Source organism: Rattus rattus, chromosome X, assembly GCF_011064425.1.
Source record: "Rattus rattus isolate New Zealand chromosome X, Rrattus_CSIRO_v1, whole genome shotgun sequence".
Classification (NCBI taxonomy): domain Eukaryota; kingdom Metazoa; phylum Chordata; class Mammalia; order Rodentia; family Muridae; genus Rattus; species Rattus rattus.
This window is the reverse complement of record NC_046172.1, coordinates 38,014,604-38,028,134: the sequence shown is the minus strand read 5'-3', so window position 1 is coordinate 38,028,134 and position 13,531 is coordinate 38,014,604. Positions and strand designations below refer to the sequence as shown.

The following is a 13,531-nucleotide window of genomic DNA, read 5'->3' as shown; positions in this document are numbered from 1 at the left end:
CCACAGACCATATGAAGCTCAAGAAGGATGGCCATAGTGTGGATGCTTCACTCCTTCTTAAATGCAAGTACAAAAATATTCATAGGAGGGGATAAGGAGGCAAAGTTTGGAGCAGAGACTGAAGGAATGGCCATTCAGAGCCTGCCTGCCCCACCTGCCTATACAGCCCATATATATACAGCCATCAAAACTAGATAATATTGATGAAGCCAAGAAGTGCTTGCTGGCAGAAGCCTGATATAGCTGTCTCCTGAGAAGCTCAGCCAGAGCATGTCAAATACAGAGGTGAATGCTAACAGCAAACCATTGAACTAATAATGGGGTTCCAGTTGGAGGAATTAAAGGATTCAAGGAGCTGAGGGGGCTTGCAACCCCATAAGAACAATACCAATCAACCAGAGCTCCCAGGGACCAAACCACTACCCAAAGACTACACATGGACAGACCCACGGCTCCAGCTGCATATGTAGCAGAGGATGGCCTTCTTGGGCACCAATGGGAGGAGAAGCCTTTGGTCCAGCCAAAGCTGGACCCCGCCCCAGTGTAAGGGAATGTCAGGGGCAGGGAGGTGGGAAGGGGGCATGGTTGGGAGGGGGAAGAAGTGTAGGAGGATGGGATAGGGGTCTTATGGCCAGGAAACCATGAAAGGGAATAACATTTGAAATGCAAATAAAAATATCCAATAATAAAATAAAATAAAAAGAAAGTATGTACCTTAACCCATCCTCCCCCCCACAAAGAAAGAAAATCGCACATCTTTCTCCTTTTTTCAGTAATTAATCAAATGTCTTGAGCAGGCTGTTAAAAAATATCTCAAATCTCCACACTTCTCTTAAATTTCCCAATCTGAGCCCTAGCTCTGTCCTTTTCTATTGCCTTTTTACTTTACTTTTATAACATGTAGTCAGACTGTCAAGTTCTCTTTGTACTGCCTGATCTGCTTCATGCACTGGTGTTACTGTGACTTTCTGAAATGCAAAATGTTCCTCGAATTAATTTTCATCCTTCAAAATAGAACCTTACCTCACAACAAGCTCACAACTGTATCTAAAAAGCCACAAATGTGGCCTTCAGTAAGAAATACATCTTATATGCAATGATTGAAGCAAATCTGATAAAAATGTTGCCCCACTGAATCCTGTGCTATTTGTTTTAATCTCACCTTGCATCACTCCCTTGTATTTCTTCAACTTTATATTGCCTCTGATCCTTCAATAGTTAATACAATAGAAAATCTCTAAAGTTTCGAATCTTCTTTCTCTGCCTGGCGTTTTTGCCTTGGATTACATAAGTTATGATGATAATCCAAGTTATCATCAACATTCACTTACACACTTACACACACACACACACACACACACACACACAAACACACCAGACATATATGCTACCTAGTTCCTAATTAGTGATGAGTGTATGATTCAACTACCAATTTATTAGTAGTTTATTATGAACCATTCACTCATATCCAGAAAACTGATACTAGGAGCTGCTATTATTTGTATCCAAATGCTCTTGTCAAGTACTTTCCCTTGCTGAGCACTATCTATATTTGTATATTTTGACATATAGGAATAACTAAATGAATTACTAGCAAATGAAAAAAATGAGAGGGGGTAAACAAGCAATCAATCTGAAAGAAGATAACAGGAAATATTTGTGTTCCATATAAGCATTTTTCTTTTCAAAAAACGTACTATGTATTTACCTTGCCACTTCATTTACAGTTCGGGCCTGGTCTGCACAGAAATCCACTTTGATGACCATTGATGATTTAGCCTTTACAACACCACTACTTGGAGAAATGACAATAGGTAACTGACCCTGGTAATCTGTTTTAAACATCCCTAAGGAGAGTAATAGACACAGTATAACTAGACAGTTAAAATACATACACATTACACAGACAGACCACTGTGGAACAAAAGTAATATCTTTTATTGTAATTACAGATCCTGATACCACTGGAAAAAATCTGAACCCAGCATTAGAATTCAACCTTCATCAGGAGCTAAACCTACTGTATATTCATTTTGGGAAAGTACTTATACTAAGAGTTCAGAATACCCGCGTGCATGCTCTTCTATCCTTGTTCTAACCTGTATGTTCAGCTACATATATCCATTTTGCAAATAAGAAATCAGAGACTTAGATAAGCTATCTAGCTCTCTAATGCAGGCACTGGATGCTTGGGAAAAATCAACATTTTGCCCAGGTTTTTTTCAATTAATACATGAAGCAATTAAGTGTGAAACGTGGTCAATTTCAACCCAGAAAAACCAGTTTTCTTAGGGCTTTGTGGTGATTTTTTTTTTTACAAAAATATTCTCCTGGTCTACAGTTTCATTTGTGTCATTGAAAATATAATATTCCATTCAAATAAAATCTGAATTTTAATTCAGAGAAATTTCATATGTTATACAACTATAACTTGGAGGAGGTTATAAACTAAAATGGATATATTGTTTTTTATTTAATCCCTAAATGATTATGAATGAACAAGTTAAGGAAGAATTTGAAAAGCAAAATACTTTTTTTCAATCAAATATCATTACTCTAAAATATTACCAGTCTTCAGAATCAAAGAACCTAAACCACTTGCCTCAAGATACTCTATTTTTCACATTGGAATCAAACAGAAAATGAAACTAATATTCTCTTAGTGCTCCCACTCAATGAATATTCACTCATCAAAGAACCAAATCACTGAACACTAAATGAATATGATTCAAATAGAAAGAGCTATCAGTTTTATTCTTGTGTATCTTTTGAAGAAATATGTAATTGGATAGATTGGCTTTATGTTAATAATTCCCAATATTCAAGTGGGCAGCTAAGAAAAAACAATAATGAGGTAAAGAGGATTGGAATTAAGATATCCTTATATATTCATCATACAGTCTAGGGGATACAGTGACTATCTACTATTAGTCCTCATATTAGATTGGAAGACAAGGCAATCTTGCATTTAATGTTGTTGACCATCTAATCAAAAAAAAAAAAAAGACAGACTATATCTATGGCTGCCATCAATAAAAACTGTATCTGACAATACATACTCTTATGAAAACATCTGAGCCACAATAAAACATTCTAAAAATAATGTAATCTGGAGAAAAGTGTTCTTTCAGTGACAAATGGATAAATTATTAAAAGCCTTCAAGGGACCATGATGTGAACACCAAGTTGAGTATGACAAAGAAAAGAAATATTTCATATCCATGATGAAATAACTATTATACAAAAATTTAGGTATATACCTAATTAACCATCATCTATTTACTATTCTGTCCTCATTATAAGGAAATCTCAAATTCAATTTCTTTAAAAACACTTGTCTCATGATACAGCTAGTATGTAAGGCATTGGGATCTAGTTCAGTCTCTGGATAAGAATAACAATAATGTTACTTCTATGACATAATTCAGCCTTCCATCCTCAGGAAAATCACCAGTCATGTAACAAAGAGGTTGTGTTAATACAGATTTTAAGAGGCAGGTTCAATTTTCCTGAATGAATGGGTATCTATCGTTTGTAGTTACAACTCTTAAGAGACTTTATAGTTTTTAGCTATTTCAAATAATAGACATCTTTTCTTGATGACTCAGAAAATCTATTATACAATATGCACATTTAAAATAATAATAGTACCTTTTCTAAATGTGTGAGCTTATATGACACAAATATTTACCTGGAGCTTTGCCACGGTTAGTAATAGTAATCTCTTTACAATGCACTTTACTATTGGCAACCAATGTGCCAAAATCAACTACTGGAACAATTTCCAGTCGACAGACTGGAATCAGCCTAGAAGAGAAGAAAAGAAGCAAACAATTGTTTAGCTAATTAGTAACATCATCATAATTAGGTTCATGAAGACTACACACACACACACACACACACACACACAAACATTTACACACTTTATATACACTTTTAACTCTTAAAACGCCATTTCAGTTTATCTATGGGTCCATTGATAACACTGTTGTCAATATGAGAAGTCATACAATAACGTATTTAAGCTATAATACACCCTATTTTTAACAAGGAAAATTGGACTTTAAATATAAACATCATTTGACAGACTACTCATTTATCTCAATTTAGTGTTACTCTAACATACTTGATATTCCTTTTGGGAATCTCCACATAAATGCATTCAATGTCTTTAAACTTGTTAAAAAGGAGGAACTGACTTCAATACTTTGAATGCTATAAAATATGTTAAATTAAAGGAAGGACTGATACTATAACAGAACATTTGGGAAATATTATAATTACATTCTGTTGCTGTGATAAAGCAACACTGACCAAAACCAGCTTAGGGAAGAAAGGATTTATTTGTTGTACACATGCAGATTCCACTCTCTCATTGAGAGCTGAAAAGGTAGAAACTCAACCAACAGCAGAGAGGCAGGAAGCACACAGGAACATTACTAACTGACTTTCTCCCTATGCCTTGTTGAGCTTGCTTTCTTAAACAACCATGATCATCTGGCTAGGGGAGGCACTGACCACAGTGGACTGGATCCATACACAACAATCATTAATTAAGAAAACACACCCACAGACTTGACTACAGGATAATAAAGAACCTCAATTGAGGGTCTTTCTTCACAGGGGACTCTGTATGAGAATGATCAAAATATGTATTGGGTATAAAACAAGATCTCTATACAAAGAAATTTGATTTGTTATGTGTCTTTAATTTAATGTGTTCACATGTGGCATATTATAGTGTGTATTTGCAAATATCTTTTAAAAATTCATTGTCACATAGGAACAAATCTCATAATATACTTAGTTTATATTTAGAGTATAAGCTCTACTTTTCAGGATGCCCTTAAGTTTTTAGTACAATTTAGTAACAACAAAATTCTTATAAGACAGAGATGTGCCAATTACATACCCAATTAGAGGAATATCCAGGACTTTATTTCCTACAGAAATAAAGATATGATCAAACGTGTCTTCATCTTTATTAGGATGATATTCCACCATTGCTGTCATCTGAAGGCCAGAAGCTAGCTCCTTATCTAGACTGGTCAACAACAATTTGAACTTTTGTGGAAAAAAGATGAAATCAATGCTATTATTATTAGTTCCTTATCAGGAATTATTACTAATAATAGAGAGTGTGTAATATTATCAAATATAAGATCCCTATCCCCATATAGCTTTTAAAACACGTTTAAAACTTTAATACATGATAATTGTATATGTTTATGGGGAATGATGATTGGGACTGTATTAAAAATGCTCTTAAGTTCCTAGTTCTATAGGGTATGTCTGTCTATAGGAGACACCCAACAAATACTTAGAGTATGACACAAAACTTTCCATTAATGCCTCAATTAATAATTCCTAAAGGAATCAAGAACTTCATGTGTCAGACGGCAATTAATAATAACACTCCAATTTTTTTTTCTCCTAGGGTTTTAAGACACTAGTTTAAGACAATCAAGACATGGTACACAGAATTAGAATTCTTATAAGTAGGTAGTAACCATCATTGTATGCATAATGCTTCATAAAATAAAAAAAAAACATGAGACCTTTCCTAACACAATATGAAGAATCATATTTTCTATCAGCTTTGCCCTACCTAGTCTCTCCCCATACCTTGAACTTGAAGCAAATGTTTCTCCAACCCTTCCCTTTTTCCCTCCCTTTCGTCTCTGTGTCTCCCACTTCTCATCATTATTTCTCCTCCCCCTCCATCTCCCTGCCCTTTCCTCTTCCTCCCTTTCCCTTCCTCTCTTTCTCCCTTTCTCTCCCTACCTCCCATTCCTTCTTCTGTTTCTTCTCCCTCCCTCTTTCCCTACCTTTCTCCCCTCCTCTCAGTCTTCCTCCTTCTTTCTCCTTTTCAGTCCCTCTTTGGGTTTCTCTCCTTCTCTATTCCTTGCTCCTGTCTCTGCCCCACTCTTTCCTCCCTCACTCACTCTTCCTCTCCCTCACACATTTTTTTCCTCCTCCCTCCCTTTCCTCTCTCCACAGCTTCCCCCCAGCAAATACAATCATTCCCCAGTTCCTCAGCAGCTTAGATTTTGCTATTTGGCCAAAGGGATGTTCAAGTGCTCAAGTGAGGAGGCTACCCAGAAGCTTTCAGTACCCTTAATGTGTCACCTGTGGCTTCGATGGCTCTTGAAACCTGATCTTCTGATTCCAACGGCCCAAATTGTGTACTGTAAGTGGGAGGCGGTACACTTTCCCAGATACTGCATCCTGGAACTTCAGCTCCAACGGGTTTACCCGCAGCTGAACTTCCTTCTTGGCTGTATTATCTACATCCCGAGGGGCTACTGAGCCCCGCTCTAGATCCATTGCGGCCCTCTTGATAGCCCGCAACTGGATGAGGACTCCACCAACTCCGGACTGTCTAAGGAAACAGAGGTAGCTAGGTAACAAGCACTAGGAAACGACTATTGGAATCCCACCTCACCCCACCCACTGCCGCATGCGCCCAAGCCTGACCATTCGCTCTGGGCCCAGCCTCCCTCACCCAGAAGTCTCCCCTGCTTGTCCTTCCCAGACCACGCCCCCACGTGGATCTACCACTTGCTCCACCTACAAAGGAAACTCTGCTACCCTCGCTGCAGACCTTAAAACCCTCCCCTCCTGTCCAGGCAACAGAAGCTTACGCATGCGCAGTAGCAGTAACCCGTCTTCATTGGTATAGCCCAAGTCCTTGACTTGGCAGTTGGAAGCAAAGTAAAAATTGGGTGGCAAGTGTCAACAAAATAATTTGAAAACACTCTAATCCAGCCTCAAATCCAGAGGCAGCCCATGTTGGCATGGTCTGGCAGGATTTCAAAGTGGCGTTTGGTATGATGGGCACTTTCCAGGATTTTCTTTTAGGGCAAGTTTACTAAAAAAAATGTGTCTATTAAGGTAGCCAGATTTGACTGAAATGAGTTTTAATAACGAAGCAGTGTTAGCGGCCTTTAGGCCAGCATTTCTGTGTTTTTATAAGGTCAAACAATTGGATTAATATAAATTTATCAATAAAAATGAATAAATAAACTAGGTTTATGCTATGCAGTAAGTTGTTGTGACTTTAAAGAAAATATACTTTTTCTTTCTTTTTCCTCACAATTCTAGGGAATAAATTTAATGTCTTACACATGCAAACATTATATTACTGAGTGACATCCTCAACCTCTCTATCATTAAAATTTAAAGAAAGGAAATACACACACTTGATATGAAAGCAATCCTGTGATTTATTTCTGTATAATATGCAATGTGTGAAGCAGTCCCAAGAATTTGCACTTGCAAGTTCCCAGAAAATTTCATGGTGGTAAATGGACTATACCCCAATTATACAGGCTTTAGAAATGGTATTTGCTATCTGAAATAACTTTTGAAGTTATTTCTAAGGTACACTGATGAAACATCTGCGTTTTTAGATGAAGATTTTCACACAAGCACAGATTTACACTGTTCTTTTCATTTGCTATTGGCTAATGGCTTCTCTAGCTGCCCACTAAAATGTTATCTTTAACAACTGCATATCTCTTTAAAAGCCATCCCCTGAAAGTTTTGCAAGACTCTTACAGCACCAAGATCATAAACAGTTCATTGTCCACAAAGATGAAGAAAGTAATAAGAAGTCCTAAATATAAAGGCAACTTGTTAATTTATTGGAATTGCCGTTGGGAGTTGCAACAGGAAGGTAGTTGGTTACTATGTGCAATTTTTAGGAAATGATAAAATATCTTCAATATCTTCTAATTTATTTTTCTTTGGAGCACAAAACAAAGCTTGTGGAACCTGGTGCAGAAGCCAAGGTAGTTTTGAACCCCTGAAAGGCTCAAAGCTTGTGTAAATGAAAATATCAGTTCCTTACCCAAGAAACAATTGACAGACCATATGAAGCTCAAGAAGAAGGAACACCAAAGTGTGGATGCATCAGACCTTCTAAATTAGAAGGGGAAACAAAAATACTCACAGGAGGAAATATGGAGACTGTGTGGAGCAGAGACTGAAGGAAAGGGCATCCAGAGACTGCCCCACATGGGGGATCCATCCCATATACAGCCACCAAACCCAGACACTATTGCTGATGCCAAGAAGTGCTTGCTGACAGGAACCTGATATAGCTGTCTCCTGGGAGGCTCAGCCAGAGCATGACAAATACAGAGGGGGATGTCTCAGCCAACTATTCTGGCTGAGGAACAGGGTCCCAATGGAGGGTTAGAGAAAGGACTGAAGGGAGGAGCTGAATGGTTTTAACCCTACAAGAAGAACAGTACCAATTCAAAGCAGACCCCCAGAACTCCCAAGGGACAACCCTACTATCCAAGAGAACTCAGGGGATGGAACTATGGCTCCATCTGCATATATAGCAGAGGATGGCCTTGTCTGGCATGAATAGGTGGAGAGGCACTTGGTCCTGTGAAAGCTCAATGCCCCAGTGTAGAGGAAATATCAGAGCAGGAGGTGGAGGGAGGTGGGTGGGTAAGGGAGCAACCCTACAGAAGCAGAGGGGTGGGAGGATAGTGGGGTTTCTGAAGGGAAACCAGAAAGAGGAAAACATTTAAAATACAAATTTAAAAAATCCAATAAAAAAATATCAGTTTCTGTAAAATGCCCTAAACAGACTAGAAAACAATTGGAAATAATAAATGAGGGACCAAAATTTTTTTGGCACACATTCAAAGAACAGCCTGGCTAAGGTCTGAACTGGATAGAGCCTCTTTTGGCATTTATTTCAACTAAGGAAGTGTGGAACTCAGAAATGTGTATAGTAATCTTTGCTTTTAAATGAATAGACCCAGTGGGAGGTTATAGAAGGTGACATACTTGAACCAGGTTATCCAGGAATTAAAGACACTAAATGCACATTTTCTGCTCTTCTATCAGAAGTTTCCTGGCAAATGGACTAGTGCAAGAATAACAGATCAAGAGTTACAAAAGAATGGGTAAGAAAGCACAAATTTATAGATGGCTACTATTTTGAGTACCAACTGAAGGGAGGCAAAAGGAGCTTCTTTCAACATAGGAGTCCTACCATCCTTCAGATCCCAACGCCAAAGATTAAGAGACAGTTTCAAGAGTTCTAAAGTACAACTGGATATTGCTGCCTATGGATAGCAATTTGTAGAAATAACAAGGCCTCTATAAGCCAGCACAAAACGTGAATCTAATCCCCTAATCTGGACTGAGACTAAGCAAAAGACAAAGGGGATTTTAACCCAAAATTTGGGGCCATGGAAATGCCCTGTAATGTACCTGTCGAACAATTAGACCCAGTAGCCACAGGATGATCCACTTCTCTAAGAGCTGTGGTAGCTGCTGCTTGTTTAACTAAAGAAAGAATAATAAGTAAACTCTGGGTCTCATAATCACATCAATCACATCACCCCACAACAAGGTTAAGGTCCTCGGAGAAGCACCAAAATGGTGGCTGTCTAATGACAGTGTGTCCTAGTATGAGGCCTTACTCCAGGCTAACCTTGAGTCTGGTTTGAGAAGCCCTCCACAAATTGGGCTTCCTTCTTGCTGGATGACTCAGGTGCTCATCCACAATCATGAGTTGAAAGATGAAAGCTGTATGAGCTACAGTAGTGACTTTAACAAAATGAGGTACCTCATCTCAGAGAGCATGAATGGTTGATCTGACCCAAGCTCTCAGGTGGGGAAAAGGAAAAGTGCATCACCATATACAGACCATCCATTAGTATGCTTTTATGACTTGGCATGTTCAAGGCATGATCTATAAATAATGAGAGATTCTCACCACTGGAAAAAGGACATTAATCTTGCCCTTCCTAGAAGCTATTTCGTCCCTTTATGAATTGCTGTCTTCTATTGCTAGGCTGCTAACCTGGCTCCTGAAAAATAGCCCTAAGAATGGTGTGGCCTATTGATATTTTAATATCATTCCACTACCTGGTACTGTCTGAGACTCCAGAAGGAAATATTCTCCTAGAAAAAACGGTCAGGATTGTTGATAACAAACTTTCACCACGCCTTCATCTGGGGTCCACAAAACTTTCTGAGGTTTTCACACTAATGAATGTTAGACCTAGACTGGATAACTTAAGGTGAAATGTCTCAGCCAAATGTCAGGTTTGTGCTCAAGTGAATCTAAAACATAGAACCCTTACCCAGGAAGGTTTCCAAATAAGAGACTAACATCATGACAAACTGGGAAAACAGAATTCACCAAGATTTAGCTTGGTCAGGGAGGATACAAGTCCTTGCTAGACTTCATGCATACTTTTTCTAGGTGTTTTGCACCTGGACTGAAACTGCTCAGATAATAGCTAACAAGCTCCTCCAGGAACTGATCACCTTACTTGCCATCCCCCAATCAATGGGGTCTGACAATGGCCCAGTTTTCATAGCCAAAACCTCTCAACTAATAGCTAAAGCTTTAGACACAGACCGAAAACTTCATCGTGCCTATAGATCTCAGAGTACTGGGCAGGTTAAAAGCAAGCAAGCAAACAAACAAACAAACAAAAAAAAACACAAAAAAAGGACATTTAAAGAAAAATCTAACAAAAATCATTAGCGTTTGCTTTGGCCTGCTATACCTCATATAGAGATGAATTTATCCACTTTGAGATTATGTTTGGAAGCCTTCTCACATAGCTTTCTAGGCTCAGAGACCAGCGACAGGTAGAACTCTCTAGCCATTTTATTCTCAAGCCACTATAGGTACTCTAATCCTCCATAAATGCTATTCATTAGACTATGCAAGAGATTCAGCCAGTCTCCAAGTCCATCAGCAGTTTCTCCTTGTTCCAATCCAGTGAGTGTTACTGTATGTATCAGGCACGTAACCAAAGGGTCACTGAAACCAACTTGAAAAAGCTCTAACAGGGTGATTCTACCCAGATTGAGAAAATGGAAGCCATGGATGTTGCCAAATTGTCTGTCTCTGAACTACGGCCTCATTTGGCACCCATACCCTTCCACTCTTAGCCCCTTTACCCCATTTTAAGATTTGTGTTCATCTAGATAACAGCAATATTGCCGAGCCCCTGAGACTAGTTGATGGGTATGTAACAATGGCTTGACAAAATATGCCTCTTCTGATGCTTCATAAACTAAGTAGACAGATTGATCAGGACCTTGAAATATTAAAACAACACTTGTTTTCCCTTGCAGAAATAATCCTACAAAATTGAGAAGGCTTAAACTTACTTCTTATGAGATAAAGGAAACTATGCATGGCTTTAGAGAAATAAGCTGTTTCTGTGCTAATTGATCAGGAGTAATTTTTAAAAATCTTGTCCTGGTTGGAAAATTAAAATAAAAACTTCAAAAAGAAAAAAAGACAAAAACATATGTTAGATAATTGATACCAGTTTCTGTTCTCTTAGTACCGCTGGCTAACTAATCTCCTATCAGCACTAACTGGGTCTTTAATTCTCATTCTGATTGGGATTAACAGCAGGCCCCTAAATCTTAAACTATCTGGCCAATTACGTATCAGTTTATAAAAGTTAATTGTCCTTTGGACCAACTGTACCTCTTTAGAGCAGGATTGAGTCCATAATTTGACTCATTCACTAAGTGAATATAACAGGGCTCCAGAACTTAGTAGGTCCCTAGACCTTAGCACAACTAACTTCATGATGGAAGTACCATTCAGGGTGTAAAACTCAGCACTTAAACAGAATCACCTGCCAAAACAAGAACAATGGCTTAATCCATCAAAGTCCTTAGTTATGGGACCGTTTCTAAATGTAGTAACCTTGCTTTTTAGCTTCTGTAGTTCTTGCTAATTGTTCTTGTAAACTGAGTTATGTCAACCCAGAACATAGTTTTGGTACTTAAAAGCTCTCCCTGGGAAACACTATACTGGGATCCCAAACACCCAGTGTAGTTGCCAGTCAACAAATGAAGATTTTCTATTGACTTAAATTCACATGCAAGCAGTCGTGTCTGGTGAATAACTCTACAACAAAACATAATACAAACGGTAATACATACATGATATCCTCATAAAGCATGTTTAAAAACAAAACATTTTACAAGTAGAAGACATATTACTAGATAATTATGGGGTAAATAACAAGAGAGTTGAGTAAGGTTTAGAAGGAAGAAATGAGACTGTTGTGTGTTTGGCCTTTCTCTGACTGTGGTTGTGCTTACTTGAATGTACAAAACTGATAAAAATTGTATGAGCCTATCTCCACACCCAGGAATAAAAATAAATGATAACATGAATGAGAGATATTTTATATATCATTATAAAGATACCCCTGAATATACTATATATCACCACTAAGTAAATTGAAATTTTCTTTCCTGATATCAAAGTTATAAATTTGAAAAAAATTATAAAATTTGTTTCCAAATTATATGTTGCAATTACATATGAATCTATAGTCTTAATATAAAATATAAATATAAAATTAATTTAAATTCAACTGTATAAATATATTTGTTGTTAATTTCTTATAATTGTAAATATTTGCACATCTGGTTAAATTGTACATGGGGTTCAAAATAAAATGAGAGAAAAAAAACCTCAGGGTGTTTGTTCACAAAACAGTGGGTGGCAAACCTTTTGTCCAAAATTCTAAGTTTTTCTACACTTGTTGTTCATTTTAATGGAGATTTATTTCATATGTAATTGTGTATTTCAGCCAGATTCTAAGAAGAACATAAAAAATCCTGCATAGACAGTCTACCCTGTAAGAATTTGCTCAATAAATTTGTGCTAGGCAGGTAGATTGATTTTCCAGTTTTGGGTCATTGTAAGTGTACTCTATTATATTTATGGCTAGCTGTAAGTTGTCTGTAGTTTGCTTGTGGTAATATATAGTCAGTGAGTTCTCTCTTGGTTGACCTATGTAACAGCAAACTGTGAAATCAGCAGTAAAGTCCTTGATTTATTTTTAGCTGTAACCTGTTCTTTGCTATATCAGTGTCAGATTTTGGGTATAATCAAAATGTTAGCAGGTAATTTCCATTATTTGGTATCTTTCTCCAGACTAAGCTTGTGTTGGGGGTTGAAATCTGTTACGTCCAGACAAGAACACACCAAACCAACATGGTTCCATGAAGGTTTAATGAGAGTAGAGGCAGAAGAGGGAAGCTAAAAGGGCGGCCATGAACCACGTGGAAGGAGAAGGGTGGGAAGTAAAGTAAATCTTTCTAGTCACTCAACCATGTTCTTGACAGCTAATATCAGGTTATTTCCCTTCTTTAGCTGCTAGTCATATGTAACTATTTGAATTAAAAGATAAATACATTAAAATCAAAATTTTTATCACAAGAGTCAAGTTTCCATTGCTCTATAACCAGTAATAAATATTCTGATGTATATACTTCTGTAATTCTGTTCTGACCACAATTACTTTTTAAACTTTATCACAGCAAAAGAATTGGCAGCTGTATTAATGGTAATTTTTCTTTCTTTTTTTCTTATTGTTCTAGATATCGAACCTGGGATATCATGCATGTGGGACAAATACTCTACCATTGAGCTAACTCTCTAAACTTCTTTTTACTTATTATTTAAAGATGTAATCTCTGTTATCTCATTTTCTATCACTTGATCAAA

General features: G+C 37.4%; 1 protein-coding gene across 1 annotated transcript in view; it reads right to left on the bottom strand.

Moving 5' to 3' along the window:
- The window catches only part of LOC116887837 (cilia- and flagella-associated protein 47-like), a 75,323-nt gene extending 68,914 nt beyond the window's left edge, over window positions 1–6,409 (bottom strand). The window contains 4 exon segments of the mRNA XM_032889348.1: window positions 1,709–1,847; window positions 3,692–3,807; window positions 4,913–5,064; window positions 6,130–6,409. Of these exon segments, the coding sequence (XP_032745239.1) occupies window positions 1,709–1,847; window positions 3,692–3,807; window positions 4,913–5,064; window positions 6,130–6,327 (605 nt within the window). The 5' untranslated portion in view covers window positions 6,328–6,409.
- Between the last annotated feature and the right edge of the window lie 7,122 nt (window positions 6,410–13,531).